Source organism: Schistocerca serialis, chromosome 11 (genome assembly GCF_023864345.2).
Source record: "Schistocerca serialis cubense isolate TAMUIC-IGC-003099 chromosome 11, iqSchSeri2.2, whole genome shotgun sequence".
NCBI classification, from domain to species: Eukaryota; Metazoa; Arthropoda; class Insecta; order Orthoptera; family Acrididae; genus Schistocerca; species Schistocerca serialis.
In genome coordinates this window covers 84,102,853-84,128,300 of record NC_064648.1, presented here as the reverse complement: position 1 = coordinate 84,128,300, position 25,448 = coordinate 84,102,853, and the positions used below count along the sequence as shown (strand labels likewise).

Sequence of the window (25,448 nt, the reverse complement as noted above, 5' to 3'; positions counted from 1 at the left end):
GGCATTGTAATGCTGAAGGGGAGGGTGCTCCCCGCGTGGACGAAATGTTCTGTGGTTACAAACGCGATTGCAGCACGCCGTTCCTCACGCACCGACATGAAATGTTCGCGTGGCGTTGATGGCCGGGAGGCCCCATCACGGGGAGTTCGGCCGTCGCGTTGCAAGTCTTATTTCAGGCGAAGCCGCATTGGGCGAGTTGCGCGTCGGTGATGATCAGATGACGACGAGCGCAACACAACACCCAGTCCACAGGCAGGCAAAATTCCCAACCCAGCTGAGAATCGAGCCCGGGACAGCTGCATCATAGGCAGACACGTTACCACTCAGCCAGGCAGTCGGTCACGCACCGATACAGTAACGTCACACACCGCCATGTCACACCCTACAATTCGGATCCCTCTAGCGGCAGAGGCTTCCAACATGCGTCAGCGGAGGAGGAATTCGACCGAGTAACACGCATTATACGTCACAACTCAACCGATATTGAGGGCTGAATAAAAAATTCGCAGGCCTACCTTTGTGTAAATGACCTAGCAGATGACGTCAGTATTTCCATTAGGTTTTTCGCGGTGATGCTGTTCCATGCAGAGAAATCGCGACACTCGAAAAATCTGACAAAATGCAGGATGACCTGCAGACAACTGGCACTTGCTGCAGGTGACCACCAACATAACCATATGTAACGTATCCAGAACGAGATTTTCTCTCTGCAGCGGAGTGTGCGCTGATATGAAACTTCCTGGCAGATTAAAACTGTGTGCCGGACCGAGACTCGAACTTGGGATCTTTGCCATCCAGAGGCAAGTGCTTTTGCCAGCGAAAGGCAAAGGTCCCGAGTTCGAGTCTCGGTCCGGCACACAGTTTTAATATGCCAGGAAGTTTCAAATGTAACGTACTGCGGATGCCTAGGCAGAACAACCGTTGGAAGCTGTTACTCCCATAAAATATCTAGAGTGCGCATACGACGATACTGATCTTACAACTTATCTTAGAAGATAGGCTACGGAAAGCAAACCTTCGTTTCTGGCATTTGACTGCAATACTCTCTTTCAAATTTAAAGGTGGCAGGGGCAAAGTACAGGGAGCGAAAGGCTATTTACAATCTGTACAGAAAACAGATAGCAGTTATAAGGGTCATGGGCACAAAAGGGAATCAGTGGTTGAGAAAGAAGTCAGACAGGATTGTAGCCTATATTCGATTTAAATCAATCTGTATATTGGGCAAGCAGTAAAGAAAACAAAAGAAAAATTTCGAGCAGGAATTAAAATTCATGGGAAGAAATAAAAACTTTGAGGTTTGTCGACGACATTGTAAATTTGTCAGGGATAGCAAAGGACCTGGAAGAAGAAATGAACGAAATGAAAAGTGTTTCGATAGGAGGATAAATATGAACGTCAACAAAAGCAGAGCGAGTATAATGTAATGTAGGAAATGAGATACTCAAAGTAGAAGATGAGTTTTGCTATTTGGGGAGTAAAATAACTGATGACTGTCGAAGCAGAGAGGATATAAAGTGTAGACTGGCCACAGAATGAGAAGTTTCAGAAGAAGAGAAATTTGTTAACATCAAGTATAGATTTAAGTGCAGGAAGTCTTTTCTGAAAGTATTTGTATGGAATGTAGCCATATATGGAAGTGAAACATGGACGATGAATAGGACAAGAAGAGAATAGAAGCCTTCGAAATGTGATGCTACAGAGGAATGCTGAAGATTAGATGGGTAGAGATACTGATTCGAATTGGGGAGAATAATTTGTGGCACAACTTGACTAGAAGAAGGCATCGGTTAGTACGATATGTCCTGAGGCATCAATTTAGTACTGGAGGGCAGTGTGGAGGGTAAAAATCATAGAGGGAGACCAAGAGATGAATGCATTAAGCAGACTGAGAAATATGTAGGGAACAGCAGCTATTCGGAGATGAAGAAGGTTGCACAGGATAAGGTAGCATGGAGAGCTACATCAAACCAGTCTCTGGACTGAAGACCACAATAACAACACGCGTCGGAGCGATTTGAAGCGGAACCAGTACTTAAATTTACTCAGATGTAAGACACATGTTAGACTGAGATTCATTGGAAAAATGTTGAGGAAATGTAGTGCATCAACAAAGTAAGTGGTTAACAAATCCATCATTCGATCAAAACTTGAATACTGCTCATCAATGTGGGACCCATACGGTATAGGATGGATAGTGAAATACAGAAGATACAAAGAAGAGCAGCACTTTTTGTTATAGATCCATTTAGTAAGGGCGGAATCTACTGTCAAAGTTCCAAGAGCATACATGCCTAGTAGATCAGTATGGCCGTGCCCTCCGTTCAGTACTATCTGAAGAAATGCATCTTAAAACAATTATTCAGCAGTTAAGCGTCCACAACCATGTTAAACCACTCATTGTCTACTACACAAAAGTTAAGAGACTCCTACAGGTTAAATTCTGATCTGTGTCTTAATCACCCTATTCCTCCTACCGATCTACAGTCCTTCATGACAAACAAATTTGCATTTATTTTACCGTACCAAGTAGTCCCTTAGATTTTATCTGACATTTTTACTATCTTTCTGTCATCTCTGGAGTAAGTGAAAATGTACAATTGCGCAGTTTTCGTATGCTTTGGCTCTTGACCTGTATTTGCTGCGATAGATCTCTTCACTATGATGCTCACCGTAGTTCACCTGCATCCCTGCATTTCTTGTTCATTATTGCACATGTTTAATTTTGTGTTGACGAGTTGCCCATTGCCTGAACAGAAATTCTGTTCTATATGGCGCTAATTGTCTCTTCATTCCCACTCTGAAATTCTGAAACCTGCTAACACGATTAAGGGCTCGAACACTCCATAATATAACACATAAAATGACAAACAGACACTTAAAGAATTACAAATCCAGAATACTACACTTGTGTCCAGAATGAAATCAATAAACAGAAATTTTTGCAAGGTTGCTCCTATTTTGCCACAAAACAGTATAGACTGATGATACAGTACAAACAATGTACACAATAGTTCAAATGGTTCAAATGGCTCTGAGCACTATGAGACGTAACTGCTGCAGTTATCAGTCCCCTAGAACTTAGAACTACTTCAACCTAACTAAACTAAGGACATCACACACATCCATGTCCGAGGTAGGATTCGAACCTGCGACCGTAACGGTCGCGCGGTTCCAGACTGTAGCACCTAGAACCGCTCGGCCACTCCGGCCGGCAATGTACAGAATGGAAAACATATACAACTGCAACGTGCACAACAGTAGACAAAGATGTTCTTCACTTTTTTGTAACCTAACACATTTCCACACACATTCTGATACCCGTTTAATATGCCCACTATAGGGTGTGGCCAACTCTGGCAGCAATACAGGGCTGACAATGATGGAGCGTGCTGTGAATTACGTCATCAGTGTCATGTTGAGGCCAAACGCCCATGTGCAGCAGCTCGCAAGCTTGGAGATTTGTTGGTGGGTGCTGACTCGTTGCAACCCGTCTCCTTAGCGAATCCCAGACAGCTTGCGTGGGATTCAAGTTGGGAGAGCGAGCAGGCCACACTATGCGTGCAGTATCTTCTGTTCCCAAGAAAACATCAACCACTCGTGCTCTATGAAGTCGAGCATTGTCTTCCATCAGTTGATATCTGGGTCCACAGCACCTCGCTCTTGAGCTCCCAAGACCTCATCACAATAACTGATAGTAGTTAAATCTTACTGATTCACCCACACAATTTCATAAAGAGGTGTTCGAGTGATCAACATAATCCCTGACCACACCATTATAGATCTTCCTCGATATCGGTCTCTTTCCACCATGTTCAGGCGTCGAAATCGTGTTCCACATTCCCTTCAGATGCGAATCCTACCAGAACCACTCTCCAGACCAAATCTGGACCCACCTTTCAAAAGAACATTGAGCCACTGTTCGACTGTGGAGGCATTTTGATGACTCCAGATGAGTCAGAGGTAGACACACAGCAAGTCTCAGACATTAAAGGCCACTCTGTCGAAGGCCACTCTGTCGAAGGCCACTCTGTCGAAGCCTTCAGTACACCGCTTGCCTTTGATACAACACCTCCAGTGGATGCTGCGAGGTCAGATGCCAGTTGCTGCGCAGTACTGAGGTGGTACCGTCGCGCCCTTACAGCCAAATAACGGTCCTCTCTTTCTGATGTCACTCGTGGTCGTCCCTGCCACGGCTGTCGCGGTAATAGTTTCGGTCTCTATAAATTGTCGCCACATCCGAGAAACAACAGATCGATTCAAGTTAAGCCATCGGGCCACATCGATTTGCGACTGTTCAGCTTCCAATGTTCCTACGACCCTCCACCGAAGAGAGTCTGGTATGCGTCTTCGGCGTGCCATACCGCACGGTCTGTGACTGTGTATACAGTGAGTGTGAATGTGGGGCTATCCGGCAAACACTGCTCCATTTGATAGGTCCCCTGACGTCATAGTGGGCACGGTTGTCTTTTGAGCGAAATGACATCTGGTAGTAGCAGTACCTTTATTCATCTGTAGATCTCATTTTACAGGGATATACGACATGTCAAAGTATTTACATGTTTAGATCAATTTAAATAAGCTAATTCGTATACACATATATATTTACTCCTGGTATACAATCCTTTTTTATAAATAATTTATTAAATAATGTAATGCTGCACTGTTCACTCATATCTCACTATTAGTCACTGGTCACTGCACACACTATACACACATTGTTTCATAACACTTGACTCACTACACACACACATACACACACACACACACACACACACACACACACACACACACACACTTGTGATCTCTGGGGCATTTTCTGTACTGCAACTTCCCATTTGCTATCCTGAAAAACTGAGTCAGCATCCCTCCATAATGAGTGAGATGTTGAGCTCAGAAAGAGTTAGAGGTATTAGTATTGTGCTACACATAGCTTGGGGGTAAGTATTTCTAGAAAGGAAATAAGAATGAAGAAAACATAAATTGAAGGTGTTATGTGGAATTTTGGATATTTTATAATCATTATTATTATTATTTATTTGTGTAATTTTTTTTACCAAACTCCTATTCTGTTTTAGCTAAATAATTCTTCAATGTATAAAATGTATTGTGTAACAGGTACTTTTTAGCTGCCTTTTTAATTAAGTGTATTTTTGCAGTTTCTTTAATCGCTTTTGGTAATTTATTGTACAGTTTTATTCCTTGGTAGAAATGCTGTTTTGAGTTTTATGTTTATTTTTTCTTTGTAAATGAAGCCTATCTCTTGTTGCATGGTCATGGACAGAGCTGTTTGTGCAGTGATTACCAATGTTATTTTTGATATGTACAACTGACTGGTAAATCTATTCACATGGAGCGGTTAAAATCCCCAGTGTTTTGAACAGATCTTTACAATGAGCTCGACTAGTATTTTTAGTTATTATTCTTATGACTCTTTTCAGGAGTTTGAAAATTGTGTTCATATTTTTTGCATTTGTTCCCCAAAAAAGAATCCCATAGCTAAGAACAATATGTAACTAAAAGACACTGCATGTTACACACTGACGATAGGATTCTAAAGGCATAGCATGCTGATGACATTCTGTTTGCAAGTACCTTTGTGTGTTCACACCACTTCAACTGAGAATCAATATTCATTCCTAGAAATTTAGCATTTGTTACGCAGTCTATAGAGGTGCCATCTACATTTCATTGTAATTTTTCCTCTTCAAACTGAAATTCATGGCATTAGTTTTCTTGATGCTCAATGTCACTTTATTGCTTATTCACCTGTCATAAGCTTCCTTGAGAGTTTCATTTGCTATCTCTGCAAGGAGTTCTCTTGTTTTCTCATTGGATGTAATATTTCTGTCATCAGCAAAGAAAATTTTTCCACCAAGAGGAAGACTATTGGGAAAATCATTGATGTAAATCAGGAACAGTATTGGACCTAATATGCTACCTGCAGAACTCCTATATTAATATATTTTGGTTCTGTTAAGCGTTTTACTAAATGTTTGGATCAATTAGCAGTATAAGTTATCTCTACTCTTTGTACTCTATCTGTTAGGTATCAGCGAAACCAGTCATTAGCTACCCCTTTTATTCCTAATCCTTCTAATTTAATTAATACAATCTTTGGGTCGACAGCATCAAACGCCTTAGAAACATCCAAAAATATTCCTGTGACACACTCATCTTTATCAAGAGCAAAAGTACAACTTTTGTGAATTCTACTATAGCTGACTCCGTATTTTTGCCACTTCAGAAACCAAAGTGGGATTCGCTTAAGAGATTGTATTTACACTTAATTAATTAACGAGTCTTTCATAATTGCTTCTATTATTTTTGAGAATGATGACAAAAGGGAAATTCGCCAGTAATTTTCTATATATTCTGCATTACCTTTTTTAACCTAAGGTACAACTCTTGCCAGTTTTAACTGCACTGGAAATGTCCCTGATGTGAAGGATTCATTTATTATATTTGTTAAGGGGCCTTGTATAATGCCTATACATTGGTTCAGTACACACTTTGGTACTTCATCTAAGCTTACTGCACTTTTTATTTTATAGTTTTTGCACAGTTTTATTGACTTCATTCTCTGTGACTGGAAGTTACATCATTGTATTTAGTGCAACATTACTTACAGGTGTTATATTTGTTTGGAGGAATTTTTGCTGTAACTTCTCTGCAATACTTGAAAAATGCTCGCTTACATAGTTCTTCTGTGGAAAACGATCGTATGGACATCTGTTGATAGTTTTTATGATGATACTTCCTGGCAGATTAAAACTGTGTGTCGTACCGAGACTCGAACTCGGGACCTTTGCTTTCGCGGGCAAGTGCTCCACCAACTGAGCTACCCAAGCGTGACCCGTTCTCACAGCTTCAATTCTGCCAGTACCTCGTCCCCAAGGTACCCACAGAATAGAAGCTGTGAGGACTCAGAAGCTTTGCCTTTTGCGGGGAAGTGCTCTACCACCTGAGCTACCCAACCACGACTCACGACCTTTCCTCACAGCTTCAATTCTACGGGTACCTTGGGGACGAGGTACTGGCAGAATTGATCGTGAGTCGTGCTTGGGTAGCTCAGTTGGTAGAGCACTTGCCCGCAAAAGGCAAAGGTTCCGATTTCGAGTCTCAGTCCCGCACACAGCTCTAAGCTGCCAGGAAGTTTCATATCAAAGCACACTCCGCTGCAGAGTGAAAATCACATTCTGGAGTTTGTATGATTATACTGTGAATTAGGCATAGGATTGGCAAATAGGTGTTTGTTGCTTTAATTTTGGACATCAGCGTAGCTGCTTGTGCTATGGAAAAGAAACTCAATTTTCCACATTAAAACCTTATTTGCATCAACTGACGTCGTTGTCGCGGTCCTCACTGCTCCTACTGGTCTAAAACGCCTGTTCGCGCTAGTGTGCTGTGCGCTAGCCCCTTCATCTCTGCTCAGCTATCGCAGCCTATGTCCATTTACAGCTGCACTCAAGCTCTGACTTCCGTCCTCAGTTTTTGTCTATTCACTTCCTTCCATTACCCAAGTCACGTTTCATGGATGTGTCCAGATCCATCCTACCCATCAGTTCACTCCTTTACTCAAGTTTGCGCTATTTGACTGAATGAGTGGGTTCAACTGAGAAAATTCTAAGCATCAGTTGTCAGCGCTGATATTCTGTAATAATATCAGTTTGGCCAAACTGGCTCACGTGAGGCTACCATATTAGCACTCACTTCGTCTTCAGGCCACCGTGTCATCCGGTGCTGAGGATGCGGATAGGAGGGGCGTGTGGTCAGCACACCACTCTCCCGATCATTATGATGGTTTTCTGTGACCGGAGCCAATACTATTCGGTCGAGTAGCTCCTCAATTGGCATCACGAGGCTGAGTGCACCCCGAAAAATGGCAACAGCGCATGGCGGCCCGGATGGTCACCCATCCAAGTGCCGGCCCCGCCCGACAGTGCTTAACTTCGGTGATCTGACGGGAACCGGTATATCCACTGCCGCAAAGCCGTTGCCCAACCATATTAGGGACGAGTCATAAAACCACTGATTATTGGAACAGCCACTACAAATGGCATACTGGGACCCTAAAGCATATTGTCTGGTTGCTTCCTACAGCAATAATACTCTGCTGCCGTGGCCGTGTAATAAAGTCAAGGAGTTCTCAGCTTTAATTATGAGAGTAAAAAGTTCTTCCAACCTCATGTAGCATCACTGAAGAGAAAAGAAAACCCGCTTTGTACTCAACTGAAATAAGTTCATCGCATTAGCATACGAATCCCCTCATCAAGTAAGAGAAATACAGTGAGTTTCTGAACGCAATATTTTGTTTACATTCTGTCAAAAGCAAAACATTCGCTGCTTCTTACCTTTTAATTAGAAATCATTAACTCCGATATTGTCAGCAATTTTCGTGGCCTGGCACGACGAAAATAATTACGTCAGTCAGTGTGGACCATAGAAGGGCGACTGGCCTGTTGTTCTGGCACGACACCTGCACCTGTGACCTCTCTCCAGACCTGCTGATTGTTTTCTGATGTTCACCAACCAGCCAATCAATCCACGCTGGGTTTGTGAAGCTCTGTGGTACCTCATAAATTCACCTTCTACAAAATTTTCGAAAACAAATTGCAAATATTATTTGCCCCTCTAGGACCCTTATTCTCTCACTCACCTTACACATTTAACACATCATCCTACCTTTCCACTGCAAGTTACTTCTTCACGAGTGAATTAAATATGTCAAACTGTGTGAATAAACCACATGAATCCCCTCATCCTTAAACTATGTGCTAATCTAGATGCAATCTGATGTCCTACGATGTGCCTTCTGTCATACAGGCAATAGTTTCACAACTACTGTGAAACTATTGCTGGAAGTGGCTGACCATAAACAAATATCATGCTATTAATCTATAGTGCCGTAAAATATGACCGCATTTTTTTCTATTTTTGATATTTAGTGAAGAACTGTTTTCTGGCCTACAGACGTCAGTCCAAACAATAACTGTTTTTAAAATTATATATTTGTTCTAGCATGTGATTTGGGGATGTATGGAGCATCTTGCCGGCAGAAGTGTGGGAAATGCAAATATGGTGAAACCTGTGATCGGTACACTGGAATGTGTCGCTCTGGATGCTCCGCTGGATTCTATCCACCGTATTGTAAACAGAGTAAGTATAAATGTCAACACACCGGTTTCTGCACCTGTCGAATGGACCGTTCCGTACGGCATAACTATGACTTTTTATTGTGATGTTTTACACTTCAGTCTAGCTTTCCTTTCACCATGATAGTAGTTCTAGAAACTAGTAAAAAGCTAATGTATTTAACACGAACAGAGATTGTATTTACTAATGACGGAATAATTAGTTATCGTCCTCACTACATTTTCCTTAGGTTGTTTCCTGTTAAAACTGCCACTAAATGTGCTACGCAGTTGTCAGTTTAAGTTAGATCTTGCATCATAAATGAATAAGCATTACAGAATTTTTCTGTATGTCCATGACGTCATTACACTTTGTGTTCCTGCCTCTTAGTCTTTGTGTTATTACTCCCTCATCCTGGCTGTACTTTTTTGGCATTATGTAAGATTCATTGCTGCCACAAAGCCTTGAGATAACCTTGATTAGTGTTAAACGCTTCCAAAGTTTCACAAATGGCCCTTAGCAATTTTGTCACTTTCACAATGGCGACAACGGAAAATTTCATGGGTGACACTCGTACATATTTCATAACTGCTTTGAAGATATGCATGAGATCTTCTACATGTTAATGCACAGAGACATTTAGTTTGTGTCTAGAGACTACATAACACAACCCTACTACAGATGGACTATCATATCTGAAAATATTGCATTGAGTATTCAATTCTGAATGGCCACGTCTAGATTGAACACGACAGGAAGTGCTGTACAGTCCAGTTTTTAGTACTGCCCTCTTGTGTATGAATATCTATGGGCATATATTGATAATGACAGCAAATTTCCATTAGGTTTCCTGCCCATAGGCCAGTGTTGTTCAGTTTTATTCCTACTTTCTGTCTGTGTTCATTCAGTTCCTCACTACAATACCGTAGAATGTGGGACGAAAGTGGGCAACTTCTCCATAAAGTCGTAACTGAGCATAGATGGTAGGATTACCACCTCTGCAGGAGTACGAAAATGATATTTCAGAATTTTGAGGGACACAGTACGGCGTGAAATGAAATTCGTAGTTATGTTCTTTTCCTTCTCTTGTTCATAGAATAACGTTTTCCATAAAAAAATTTAATGATGCCTAACACAAAAACCAGTACTGAAAATACTTCAGCGACTTGCGGCACCATTTTTTTTTGTAGGATTATAAATTACAAACATATTTGACCTGATTAATTTCGTAGAAATACACAGATGACAAAGTATTGTAGTAGCTGACAATTTAATGTATTGAGTATCACAAAATGAAACAAGACTCCTTCAAACCCTTTACTCCTTTTTATGGGAGAAATAATTATAAAATTTTGTAACAAAACCTTGTAAATCAAAAAGCTGAACATTATCAAATGTAAACATAGATGCATTATGAATTTTATGAGTTGAGCAACTTGCTGGTATTAAAATATTATTTTCGTTCCTTGAGAGAGTAAATGCTGAATGCTTATTCACAAAGTTAATACATGTGCCATCAGCATTATATGAAGGAATGATGTTGAGGCTTAAATTGTGCATTGTTAATCTGCCTTCAGTTTGATCGAAAATAGCATTTGCAGAGACAGGATTGTCACTATGGTAGTCGACCAGCACATGTACATCGTTTCTGGAACAGGAATACCTAATAATAACTGGGAAGATTTTAGTGTGTCCATAATTAGGGGCATCACTTGCTGTTGCGTAAAACATATTTCTGTCCATAATATATTGAGTTACTGAGAAGGTAGCAAGGGAATTGATAACTACTGATGTTGCTTTTCCTCTTTCCAAATAAATATTCCTAGACAGTTCTACATCTGGAAATATCATAGGGACCAATCTTGAGCTACGAACGTAATAATGGAAGGCACATTGTGTAGAAATTGTGATACACCTTGGTCAATTCAGAAGCTGTAACTTTATCCTAATGCATTCTGTTTTCAGAATTAGACTCAAAAAATGAAGTTATTCTCTTGTTCTTGATTGAGATGCTCACAGTCTCTTCGTGTTCTTGACCATTTGCATGTTTACTTATGTCATTAAAGGCTGCATTACCAACACTAAATGTGTTAGTGCACATTTTACACATTGCTTTGAATCAGTTCTTGGACATGATGGCAAGAATGGTGCAGTCATTTCCCTCTTGAAACTGTATACACATAAATGCCTTTTAGTTCTGCAAATACTTCCCGATTTTCCCCTCTTTTTTGCCACTGTCTCCTTGTGAACCGCATTATCTTTCTGACATTTCCATTTTCATTGACATATTAAATTAATGTGTGTCGCATAGACTACAAGTACAATAACTGAATGAACAATCGAAAAGCTGAGATGACTAACATAAGCCGACTAATTATCTGCAATCTGGATATATAAGTGAAAAGAATGAAAAAAAAGTCTACAATACATTTTGCGGGACATGCCCAGGTACTGGACTCGCATTCCGGAGGACGACGGTTCAATCCCGCGTCCGGCCATCCTGATTTAGGTTTTCCGTGATTTCCCTAAATCACTCCAGGCAAATGCCGGGATGGTTCCTCTGAAAGGGCACGGCCGACTTCCTTCCCAATCCTTCCCTAATCTGATGAGACCGATGACCACGCTGTCTGGTCTCCTTCCCCAAAACCAACCAACCAACCAACATACCCAGGCCCAGTCCTGCTCGGGGCAATATATCAAAATGTGGAACTATCCCGCAAAATTCAGGACGAGTGGTCTCTGTAATTGATGGTGAATTTCATATAAGAAGTAGCTTGTTATTAATTCCCTGCCCTTTTTACCTATAACTATACCTTTTCATGCACTCCTATCAGTTATTTTCTCGTTAAAGTGCATGAAGACTTTCTGTTCTGTTGTTTATTTTTCTTAATATTTACCTTTGCCTAGAACTTTTTTAAAAATTTCTCTTGTAGACAAATGCAGTGTAGAGCAAAAAGAAGTGCACCTCTTACATAGTGTTGGGGGCAATTTCCTCCAGCTGTTGATGGAGTGCTCAAAACGGTTCAGAATATGCAAATAGTAAAATATGCAAGTTATTTTTATACATATTGAGTGACTGTATGCGCCCAGTAAGACAGCTGATATACGTATGATGCTCTGAGTACCAGTAATTTGTATAACATATCAAAAGCTTCACTCAGGTAAAATTCACTCATATCAGTTCTACATTTAATTTTTGCTTCCTTAGTGCCAGCCTCAGACTCGTTGAAGGCTATCTTAACAGTTTATTACATATACATATATCACGTGTTTACAAGCATTAAATAATAAAATAGCGCCAGCGGGTATTTTCTGCAACCTCTGTAAGAAGTGGATCGTGGTATTCTCCGAGATGGGATGATATTTCATGGGGCTGATGATGAATCCAACCAATGGCTAATGTCATATCTAACCAAAGTAATGCAGTAAGTTGTGTGTAGTAATTCAAACAATATAGTCCCAGGAATCATTCCAGGTGGAGAGAAATCCAGTATGGGGTACCCCAAGGTTCAATCTTACGTTCAGCAATGTTCCTCATACATTAAAACGCTCTTCCGTCTAATACAGAACACGCAGAATAAGTTCTTTTTGCAAATGTCACTAGTATTGTAATCACTCTGAGCTCACATGCAGAAACAGGAGAAATGGTAAACGGCGTTCTTAAAAATAGCATTGACTAGTTTCTTGCAAATGGTCTCACCCTCAGTTTTAAAAAGACACAACAGATTCAGTTCTGCACATCTAGAGGTACTGCAACAATGATGAGTATAACAGATGATGAGAACTTAAATTGAAACAAACATATTTCGGAACTGGTTAAACAACTTAGTTCAGCAACATTTGCGCTTAGTTCAATGGAAATCTTGGGGAGACACAAATCAGTATGTAGAAATATTTTGCATATTTTCATTCAATGTCACGTGAAATGATGTTCTGGGATAAGTCATATTTGAGGAAGTAAGTCTACATTGCACAAAAACGTGTTGTAAGAATAATATGTGGTGCTCACCTACAATCATCTTGTAGATATCTGTTTAAAACGTTGGTCATTCTGACTACTGCTTGACATTATATTTATTCCCTCGTGATGTTTGTTGCAAATAAATCACTATTGTTCAAAAAGGACAAAAAGGTGCTTAATTACAATTCCGAGATGGAAAAAAAGACGTTCATTATTCCACATTAAGATTGTCTTTAGCACAAAAAGCTGTGCACAATTCTGCAATAAAGTTTTTTACTCTCCCCATTCGGATCTCCGGGCGGGGACTACTCAATGTAAGGATGTAGAGGCTTATCTCACTAGGGGTAAGATAGATACTGCCTACAGGAAAATTAAAGAGACTTTTAGAGATAATAGAACCACTTGTATGAACATCAAGAGCTCAGATGGAAACCCAGTTCTAAGCAAAGAAGGGAAAGCAGATAGGTGGAAGGAGTATATAGAGGGTCTATACAACGGCGATGTACTTGAGGACAATATTATGGAAATGGAAGACGATGTAGATGAAGATGAAATGGGAGATACGATACTGCGTGAAGAGTTTGACAGGGCACTGAAAGACCTGAGTCGAAACAAGGCCCCCGGAGTAGACAACATTCCATTTGAACTACTGACGGCCTTGGGAGAGCCAGTCATGACAAAACTCTACCATCTAGTGAGCAAGATGTATGAAACAGGCGAAATACTTTCAGACTTCAAGAAGAATATAATAATTCCAATCCATAAGAAAGCAGGTGTTGACAGATGTGAGAATTACAGAACAATCAGTGTAATAAGTCACAGCTGCAAAATACTAACACGAATTCTTTACAGACGAATGGAAAAACTAGTAGAAGCCGACCTCGGGGAAGATCAGTTTGGATCCCGTAGAAATGCCGGAACATGTGAGGCAATACTGACCTTACGACTTACCTTAGAAGAAAGATTAAGGAAAGGCAAACCTATGTTTCTAGCATTTGTAGACTTAGAGAAAGCTTTTGACAATGTTGACTGGAATACTCTCTTTCAAATTCTGAAGGTGGCAGGGGTAAAGTACAGGGAGCGAAAGGTTATTTACAATTTGTACAGAAACCAGATGGCAGTTATAAGAGTCGAGGGACATGAAAGGGAAGCAGTGGTTGGGAAGGGAGTAAGACAGGGTTGTAGCCTCTCCCCGATGTTATTCAATCTGTATATTGAGCAAGCAGTAAACGAAACAAAAGAAAAATTCGGAGTAGGTAATAAAATCCATGGAGATGAAATAAAACTTTGAGGTTCGCCGATGACATTGTAATCCTGTCAGAGACAGCAAAGGACTTGGAAGAGCAGTTGAACGGAATGGATGTGTCTTGAAGGGAGGATATAAGATGAACATCAACAAAAGCAAAATGAGGATAATGGAATGTAGTCAAATGAAATCGGGTGATGCTGAGGGAATTAGATTAGGAAATGAGACACTTAAAGTAGTAAAGGAGTTTTGCTATTTGGGGAGCAAAATAACTGATGATGGTCGAAGTAGAGAGGATATAAAATGTAGACTGGCAATGGCAAGGAAAGCGTTTCTGAAGAAGAGAAATTAGTTAACATCGAGTATAGATTTAAGTGTCAGGAAGTCATTTCTGAAAGTATTTGTATGTAGTGTAGCCATGTATGGAAGTGAAACATGGACGGTAAATAGTCTGGACAAGAAGAGAATAGAAGCTTTCGAAATGTGGTGCTACAGAAGAATGCTGAAGATTAGATGGGTAGATCACATATCTAATGAGGAGGTATTGAATAGGATTGGGGAGAGGAGGAGTTTGTGGCACAACTTAACCAGAAGAAGGGATCGGTTGGTAGGACATGTTCTGAGGCATCAAGGGATCACCAATTTAGTGTTGGAGGGCAGCGTGGAGGGCAAAAATCGTAGGGGGAGACCAAGAGATGAATACACTAAGCAGATTCAGAAGGATGTAGGTTGCAGTAGGTACTGGGAGATGAAGAAGCTTGCACAGGATAGAGTAGCATGGAGAGCTGCATCAAACCAGTCTCAGGACTGAAGACCACAACAACAACAACATTTCCTGCATTTTTATATTTTCTCCTTTCCTCAATTAAATTCAATATCTCTTCTGTCAGACAAGGATTTCTATTAGCCCTCGTCTTTTTACCTACTTTATCCTTTGCTACCTTCACAATTTCGTCTCTAAAAACTACCCATTCTTTTTCTACTGTATTTCTTTCCATTATTCTTGTCAATCTTTCCCTAATACTCTATCTGAAGCTCTCTACAACCTCTGGTTCATTGAGTTTATCCAGGTTCCATCTCCTCAAATTCCCACCTTTTTTGCAATTTCTTCAGTTTTTATCTACAGTTCGTAACCAATAGATTATGCTCAGAGTCCACATCTGCCCCTGGAAATGTCTTACAGTTAAAAACCGGGTTCCAGATGTCTGACTCGGCTTCTACAATGGCAGCTTATAAGGATTTTAGAGAGTTTGAACGTGGTGTTATACACGGCACACGAGCGATGGAACACAATGTCTCCGAGGTAGGAACGAAATTGGGCTTTTCCGTACGACCATTTCACGAGTGTACCGTGAATCTCAGGAATACGGTAAAACATCAAATCTCTGATATCGCTGCAGCTGGAAAATGATCCTACAAGATCAGAATCAACTACGACTGAAGTGATTCGCTCAAGTGCAACCCGTTCGCAAATTGCTGCAGATTTCAATGATGGACCATCAGCAAGTGTCAGTGTGCGAACCATTCAACGAAACATCACCAATACGGGCTTTCGGATCAGAAGGCCCACTCGTGTACCCTCGATGGCTGCAAGACATAGAGCTTTACGCCTCGTCTGGGGCCGTCAATACCGTCATTGGACAGTTGATGACTGGAAACATGTTGCATGGTCGGACGAATCGCGTTTAAAATTGTATCGAGTGGATGGACGCGTACAGGTATGGAGACAACCTCATGAATCCATGGACAGTGCAAGTCAGCAGGGGACTGCTCAGGGTGGTGGAGCCTCTGTAATGCTTGGAGATTTTGCAGTTGGAATCATACGGGAACCCTGATACGTCTAGATACGACTCTGACAAGTGACACGTGCGTACGCATCCTGTCTGATCAGCTGCATCCGATCATGTCCGTTGTGCTCTTCGACTGCCTTGGGCAAGTCCAGCAGGACAATGCGACACCCTACACGTCGAACATTGCTACAGAGTGGCTACAGGAGCACTCTTCTGAGTTTAAACACTTCCGCTGGTCACCAAACGCCCTAGGCATTAACATTATTGAGCGCATCTGGGATGCCTTGCAACGTGCTGTTCAAAAGTGATCTCCACCCATTTGTACTCCTTCTGATTTGTGGACATCCCTGCAGAATTCACGGTGTCAGTTTCCTCCAGCACTATTCCAGACATATGTCGAGTTGTTGCTACGTCGTGTTGGGTACTTCTTCATGCTCACAGAGGCCCTGCACAATATTGGGCAGATGTAGCAATTCGTCTGGCTCTTCAGTGTATACATGTCACCAAGTCAAGTGCATTAGGAAAGACCTATATTCAGTCGCTTGCTGTCCCTGACCGTGGTTGCTGGGATACTTGTTCCATTATACAGGAGTCAGGCAAAAGTATAGCATCAGTGCGAGAAATTCAGGCTTGAAAATTAATACCGATGCTACCTGAGGCTGCTGCGCGTTGTCCTCAGTTCACCACAAATGTCAGTCGCGCTCTGGTCCGGATACTGCATACTGAGTGCACTATATCGGAGGTAAGTGAAGCCGGAAGTGGGCAAACTGTTTGTACTCGTGAGGTGGGTGCTTGCGTAAGTGAGGTAGCCGAAGTGTAACGTGTTTCAAGAGGCACCTACCGAACGCGTATACGGCATACCGAGAAAGAGAAACTGAGTCATCCGCCAAGTCACAACGCGGACGATAGTGAAACGCCCGCTACACCTGCTGGGCCGAGCAGATGATTAGGATTGTGCAAAGGGCCAAATAACGTGTCGGTCAGTTTCACTTCCAAATTGTAGTTTAATAACACCTTTAAAACAAAATGGCCCTTAGCCAATCGTTTACAACTACACGTTTCAAAATCCAATTCTTTCATGCCTGAATGCCTCCGACAAGAAATCTTAGAAAGCAACAAGATAAATTTAAATTAACTGAAGACATGCAGCTAAAATTTCAAATAAAATATGTATCACAGCTACTCGGAAAGCCTCAAGGCAAATGTAGATACGACAAACATATACAAAGTGCAATACAAATGGCTGAAGACCACAATTAAATGTCAAAATTTTAAAATGTTTTCGCTTAAGGGGAAATTTTAAGATTAAGGCCTTAAGTGGCTGACGGCCCACAGCTGATTTTGCAAAAATTCAAAAATACCTTAAGTTTTAAATGGCTGAACACACACTAAATGAAAAAGCAATGCAAGAACAATAACCAAATTTAAAAATAAGGTGTTGTTGCGGAGATTTTCCTGTGAGCAACACCGAGTGTCTGTAGTGGTGAAATCGAGCCGCCGTGCGGTGGAATTAACTATATTGGTTCACTATAATTCAAGTGGAACAGCGGAATTTCTTGCCTTGATAACGTTAGTGTGTGGCTGAAGGTCCACAATTGATTTACATAAATACAATAATAAACTCTTTTATTTGAAAGCTTTGGTTATAATAGATTACTAACAGACCATTAAACACCCATGAAAAGGACACTATAAACAACGGCACTCAGTCATCTCCAGGGTGGAGGGGGGGGGGGGGGGGGGGGGGTGCTGGCCTCGAAACATCAATGTTCACTTAGGTGAGACAAGTGGTGGACCCATGGACCCAATTACACTTGATCCGTTGGTGACCCAACCAAGAGGCAGTCACGGACTGACCGAACAAACGACTTGCTATCCACCAATCGCTACATAAAAACTCAAAGAGCAAACTGTTACGGACGTGATTATCCACATGAAATATGTATTAAGCTGTCAAAACCACACACCACGTTGGACAGTGACAACAGGTAGGAAAGGACGGTACCTGAATTTATGTTAGAGGCCATTGCATGTAACTGGAACACTAACAGCCACAAGGCAGAAAATTCCGCTGGTACACTTGAATTTGAAATAAGGTAATATAGTTAACTTTACTAAAAAGGAACACTGCCTGAACTTACGTCCGTGGCCAGGGCAGGTAACCAGAACACTGTGACCGTGACAGACAATGACCGAAGAGGATTGTGACAAAAAGTAAGAGGACGACAGCTTCAAAAATCACTGCAGAATTGGATGTAACGCTTGAGAGCACCGTCAGCACCCTGATAAGACGAAGGGGCTCCATGAACAAAGAACTGCAGCATGAGCTGGAATTCCAACCCGCAAGTCGGTAATGTGAATGCCCGGAACGGGAAACTGTGCTGCTGAAGTCCTGAAACCTTGGTACAATGTTTGTTCCCCAGTCGGCCTCTGTCCACACAGGTCACCTCGCCACAGTCACGAGGTCACAATAATATCGAACCTCTGTGGTGCGCTTCGGGAAGAAGGGTATATGACTGCTTTCCACCTCAGTCATTGTTACATCTACATCTACGTGATTACTCTGCTGTTCACAAAAAAGCGCCTGGAAGAGGGTACAACGAACTACCTTCAAGCTGTCTCTTTACTGTTCCACTCTAGAGCGGTGCGCGTGGAAAACGAGCACTTAAATTTTTCTGTGCAAGCCCCGATTTCTCCTATTGTCTCGTGGTGATCATTTCCCCCTATGTAGGTGCGCGCCAACAGAATATTTTCGCAATCGGAAGAGAAAACTGGTGATTGAAATTGTTTCACTGATTGCCACTCCAATTCACTCTCCTATTTCGCGATAATGGGAAATGAGCTGGCCTTTTTTGAACATTTACGATGACATCCGTCAGTCTCACCCGATGCGGATCTCACACCACACAGTGATATTGCAGGATAGGGTGGACAAGCGTGGTGTAAGCAGTCTCTTTAGTTGACCTGTTGCACCTTTTAAGTGTTCTGCCAGTGAATCGCAGTCTCTAGTTTGCACTACCCACAACATTATCTACACTACTGGTCATTAAAATTGCTACATCAAGAGGAAATGCAGATGATAAACGGGTATTCATTGGACAAATATATTATACTAGAACTAACATGTGATTATATTTTCATGCAATTTCGGTGCATACATCCTGATAAATCAGTACCAAGAACAACGACATCTGGCCGTTATAACGGCCTTGATACGCCTGGGCATTGAGTCAAACAGAGCTTGGATGGCGTGTACAGATACAGCTGCCCATGCAGCTTTAACACGATACCACAGTTCATTAAGAGTAGTGACTGGCGTATTGTGACGAGCCAGTTGCTCGGCCACCATAGACCAGACGTTTTCTGTTGGTGAGAGATCTGGAGAATGTGCTTTCTGTATCCAGAAACGCCTGTACAGGACTTGCAACAAGCGGTCGTGCATTATCCTGCTGCAATGTGGGGTTTCGCAGGGATCGAATGAAGGGTAGGGCTACGGGTCGTAACACATCTCAAATGTAACGTCCACTGTTCAAAGTGCCCTCAATGCGAACAAGAGGTGACAGAGATGTGTAACCAATGGCACCCCATACTATCACGCCGGATGACGAATACATGCTACCAATGTGCGTTCACCGCGATGTAACCAAACACGGATGCAACCGTCATCATGCTGTACACACAACCTGGGTTAGTCCGAAAAAATGACGTTTTGCCATTCGTGCTCCCAGGTTCGTCGTTTAGTGCACCATCGCAGTTGCTCCTGTCTGTGACGCAGCGTCAAGGGTAACTGCAGCCATGGTCACGGAGCTGATAGTCCATGCTGCTGCAGAAGTCGTCGAAGTGTTCGTGAAGCTGCTCGTTGTCTTGAAAACGTCCTCATCTGTTGACTCATGGATCGAGACGTGACTGCACGATCCGTTACAGCCATGCGGATAAGATGCCAGTCATCTTGACTGCTAGTGATACGAGGCCGTTGGGATCCAGCACGGCTTTCCGTATTACCCTCCTGAACCCATTGATTCTATATTCTGCTAACAGTCACTGTATCTCGACCAACGCGAGCAGCAATGTCACGATACGATAAACCGCAATCGCGATAGTCTACAATCCGACCTTTATCAAAGTAGGAAACGTGATGGTACGCATTTCTCCTCCTTACGCGAGGCATCACAGCAACGTTTCACCAGGTAACGCCGGTCAACTGCTGTTTGTGTATGAGAAATCGGTTGGAAACTTTCCTCATGTCAGCACGTTGTAGGTGTCGCCACTGGCGCCAACCTTGTGTGAATGCTCTGAAAAGCTAATCATTTGTATATCACGGCATCTTCTTCCTGTCGGTTAAATTTCGCGCTGTACCGCGTCATCTTCGTGGTGTAGCAATTTTAATGGTCAGTAGTGTATATGATCGTTCAAATTTGGGTTATTTGAAATTGTAATCCCTAGGTATTTAGTTAAGTTTACAGCTTTCAGATTTGTGTGAGTTATCGCTTAATCGAAATTTACCGAATTTCTTTTAGTACTCATGTGAATAGGTTCACACGTTTCTTTATTTAGGATCAACTGCCACTTTCCGTAGCATTCAGATATCTTATCTAAATTATTTTGCAATTTGTTTTGATCATCGGATGACTTTACATGACGGTAAATGACAGCGTCATCTGCGAACAATCTAAGAGGTCAGCTCAGATTGTCTCCTATATCGTTAATATAAATGAGGAACAATAGAGGGCTTATTGCTTGGGGAACATCAGATGTTACTTCTGTTTTACTCGATGACTCAGTCTGTTACTATGAACTGTGACCCTTCTGACAGAAAATCACAAATCCAGTCGTCCAAATGAGGCGATATTCCACAGACACGCAATATACCAGAACTTGACATTATTTTGCAGGGAGAATGGTGTAAGATTCCCTTGAATACCGGACAGGAAATTTAATTACACATTCCATGACGCCTGGAAGCTCTTTTGAATGACAACGGTTTTTCTGTAACTTAGTAGGCACGGTAGTGCGTTGTGCTTTCATGTGATGTCATATTTTTGTCCGCCCCTTGTAAGATTTCAGCTCATAAATCAGAGTATTGAGTGTGTCTACGAATATGGCCCACTCTATGTCGAATGTGCGGGTAGTCTGTTTGTAAGGAGATAATACGCAAAGCCACGGTCGTGGCTTGTCTTTTCAGCACTCTTTTCAGGTGTATTTCTAACCTTTTTCACCTTCAGTAAATATTTACTCATCGATTTCAGCGAGACACGTGGAAAAGAGAAAACAAGCAACGTGGCTGTGAAAAAGAACTGTGTCCAGCTGTGTGAGCGGTGTGGTGGTGTTACAGGCGCACGTCATCCGCCACAATAGTGGGTACACCTGTTGATTAATGTTACTCGGCTCACATCAGTAATGGTGTAGCCTGCCTAAACTCAGTTTCCGCATTTGTCCTGCACGGATTCTGACTCTGTACCAAACTGTTAGCACACGCACAACCTTTGAATTCCATCACGTGCCTGGGAAGACGTTCGTTGTCCATAAAATAATACGCGCGAAGTGGCCTCGCGGTGAGAGACACCATGTCCCGGATTACGTGGACCCTCCCACCGGAGGTACTAGGTTCGAGTCCTCCTTTAGGCATGGGTGTGTGTGTTGTTCTTAGCATAAGTTAGGAAACTGCAAATTTGTTGTAAGGACTATGGCAACAAGTTGCTGAGATCATCGGTCCCAAGGCTTATGCAGTACTTAACCTAACTTAAACCAACTTACGCTAAGAACAGCACACACACCCATGCCCGAGGGAGGACTCGAACCTCCGTTGGGAGGAGCCGTGCGAACCGTGACAAGACACCCTAGACCGCACGGCTACCTCGCGTGGCCATGAGTTAGGGTAAGTTAGTTTCAGCACCGTGTAAGTCTAGGGACCGATGACCTCTGCAGTTTGGTCCCTTAGGAATTCATGCAGACACACTCACTCATCCATAAAATAAGTAACAAACGAGTCTGATAAAAACAGGCAAGATCAGGTGGCGGTATGTATAGGCACATTTTGCGGGAAGTGCCTGAAGTAAGCCAAAGATATTAAATTTTGTTATACTCAAAGCATGTATTGGTCTTCTAAATGCGTCTCTCAAAGACGTTTTATATTTCTGGCTTTATCCATAAATCGGAAGTTTCCAAGGCTACACCAACTTGCTCCATCGAGAGACTTAGGTGTACGTGTGTGAGTACTCTTTACACCTTGAGGAAAAAGAGTCCTGAAATAATGTTTAATTTGGGAGAATTGACGTTAGAACATCGTTTCGAAAGACACGACGTTTTATTACATAATAAACATTCAAAAATCAACATATACGTGTAAATATGGAGTAATACATGAGCTCAGATATAAACATTTAGTAGAAAAACGTGAATAAATGGTAGACATCGTTGAGCAATATCAACAGTACAATAATGCACTATAGCTACTCAGATCCTCTTGACATCCAACTGCATCTCTGAATCTACTTGAGCTAGACTGCGGTACTTGCGAAAGTTTCTCCACGATGTCATCCCTCTGTTCGGTCACATAATGTCTGTATGGAGGAGTCTTTCCCAAACACTTTGGAATCAAGAAATTCACATTTTTGTTTATGCGTATTCACTGTGGATGTCCCACTATCGTCTATCTCTGGTTCTGTCGAAAAATTCTAGTTGAGTTGATTTCAAACCATTCCCAGATCGGTTCCTTGCTTTTTCAATCTGAGTAATAGGTATGATATCAGACGGTTTTGTGTGGCTACTTGAAGAAAATTATGTTCCAAATTGAGGGCTCACTGGTAGATCTGAAAGACTCTGTGAAATAGAGGCGTGTGGTGAGTACAGTAGGTGCTTGAGAGCCGTGTACACTTGCCCCTGACTTTGATTTACCATGTGTTTAATTTCTGCAAACTTGTAAATATACAACCTGAGCTAATCCCCCCCTCCCCCCCCCCCCCCGTATTTAGTGAATAGTAACTTCATAAGGTCTTAGTACTAAATTAACAAGGCGAAACAAATTCAATCAACATGCAAAGATCACAAACGAAGTTGTGTAAAAATTACAGTGAGAATGTGAAACACAGAGCACATCTCACCTGGCGACAAGCATTTGTTGATTCTCGCTCAGACATTGAGCTTCCTCGCCTTACAGCACTGCGGAACTAGTAATGTTGCAACCTAGATGTTGGTAACCGAGATTTGACAGTGTGCACAGTTCTCCCCACCTACCCCATACTGTTGATGCTCCATATCTTCCAACGAAATTGGCTTCTATCAACATCAGTTTCAAATCAAAGCTGGAAGTACAGCGCACTAGAATTCTTGGAGTCTTCACGGAAGCCATCAACAGAAAGTAATTTTTTCCGAAACGAATGGTTGACGAACGAGCAACCGCCATAGGATGTCAAACAAAATAATGCTGATATATGGGAGTTTATACGGAGTGGGATAAATAAAATTGTACTGGAGAACAATATTTCGGGGTACAGAGAAACACAGCAAAGGAAATGCAAAACTAACCTCACTATGGCAGATATTAAAAGTGACCACCATTCGTCTCTTGGCACTTTTTGGCGCTGATCGCCAAGTTGCTGAAGGCGGAAGCTGGACTGCTGGAAATGCTGCAGTCTCATCAGAGATATTGTGCTGCAGTTCTTGAAAACCAGGAGGGTAGTTGTGATGCATCTTAGGCTTGTGTCTTTCCCACACAAAGTACTCGAATACTGGCTCATCAGGTGACCAACTATAACAGCGACCCAATTGAACTCTGCTAACAGTTATGTCAGACGTGAAGACATAGTTTCAATGTGCTCAAAGGTTCGGCCAGATGTATGGGCAGTTGCTTGATCCAGTAGGAAGTAGCTGTAGGTCTTTTCCTCCTCCCTTAATGCTGCCACAAATGGTTTCAAAATGTTGATGAGACAAGATGGGTCCAATAAAGCGGTGTGCAGACACTGCACACCAAACCCCAAATTTCTGATCATGCAGTGGTGTTTTGTGGACATCATGCAGTTTCTCAGCTGCCGAGAACCAGTGATTGTGTCAGCTGACGTAACCACTCAGGTGAAACCAGGCTTCATCAGACATAAATAACAGATCCATGTCAAGTCACTCCCTGTTATCACAGTAAAATCACACGCAAAACTGGAGGCGCTGTGGAGCATCTGCCGGTTTTAATGCATGAACAAGACACACTTGCTAGGGATGCATGTGGATGTCCTGGTGGGTTATCCGACCACATGATAAATTTGATGTGTGGGTCTCCTGCGACAGGTGTTGGGCTGATTTGGTACGATTCTGAAACATTTTCTGGAGGACCATAGCCACATTTTATGGTGTGTGACACGTTTCAGAATGTATTTTGATTTTTTTTTTCGGAACCATTTCTGACACCGTTTTCGGAATAAGCGTTGCATGACACTCATTGCAGGCTCTTTGACACCATTAAATTTGTCAACGAACAACTGACCACACCTTTTCCACGACTTTGCTGTCACATAATTTTTCACAATGAACACCAACTGCTCCACTGTGAGTACCATCATCCCCTTTGCGCTACTCCACTCACACTGACATAGCCCACACTATGCTCTGAACTGGTGTCCATCACGTGGCAGGTGTACACATGGTGTGCACCTCACATGGTGTCGTTATATGGGTACATTCACTTCCAACTTGTACGGGTCAATTTTGTTTGCCCCACCCTATAGTGTGGTAGCACTGATAGCACTTAGAACCACGCCTCACAGAAAGTCATGAGTGACTATCTACCACAAAACTAAGTACACACACAGTACCCTAATGTGTGTAGCCCTACTTACGAGTAACGATGTCATACATGATGTAGTAACACGACATAAGCGTTGGTGATACGATCTAAATACGTCAATATCTGTAGTTATTCTCACAGTTAATAATATAACTTTTGAGCATGAGTCAGTCACTTTCCATACGACTGTGCATGGTTATACTTTGTATCATAAGCTTAGTGTACCACTGAGGTTCAGTTGCCATCAGGTACATGCCTGACCTCAGCCAACACCCATTACATTCTCTTTCCAACGAGCAGACAATACTCCATTTTGTAACTTTTTTTAACGTGTGACGTAAGATACAGCACCTTTCCTAGTATTTATAATAAAACTCCTTGTATAAGTCATAACAACAACAAGCACTTATATTCACTCGGCGGCCTTCTTATGATAATTTTAGAATCAATATGTGTCAGTATGTTTCAATATATGTCACACATCTTGTTGTATTTTATTTTATTTCTTTTGTGGAAGGACGATATCTTTTCCCCACCCCACAGCAC

At 42.0% G+C, this 25,448-nt stretch overlaps 1 protein-coding gene and 1 pseudogene across 4 annotated transcripts in view; one reads left to right on the top strand and one right to left on the bottom strand.

Moving 5' to 3' along the window:
• LOC126426407 (tenascin-like) overlaps positions 1–25,448 on the top strand; it is a 562,410-nt gene that overhangs the window by 335,396 nt on the left and 201,566 nt on the right. For all 4 annotated transcript variants that reach the window (XM_050088324.1, XM_050088323.1, XM_050088325.1 and 1 more), the window contains exon 13: positions 9,019–9,156. In XM_050088324.1, coding sequence (XP_049944281.1) covers positions 9,019–9,156 — 138 coding nt within the window. The remainder of the gene's footprint in view (positions 1–9,018; positions 9,157–25,448) is intronic.
• Positions 7,881–7,998, bottom strand: LOC126427497 (5S ribosomal RNA; annotated as a pseudogene).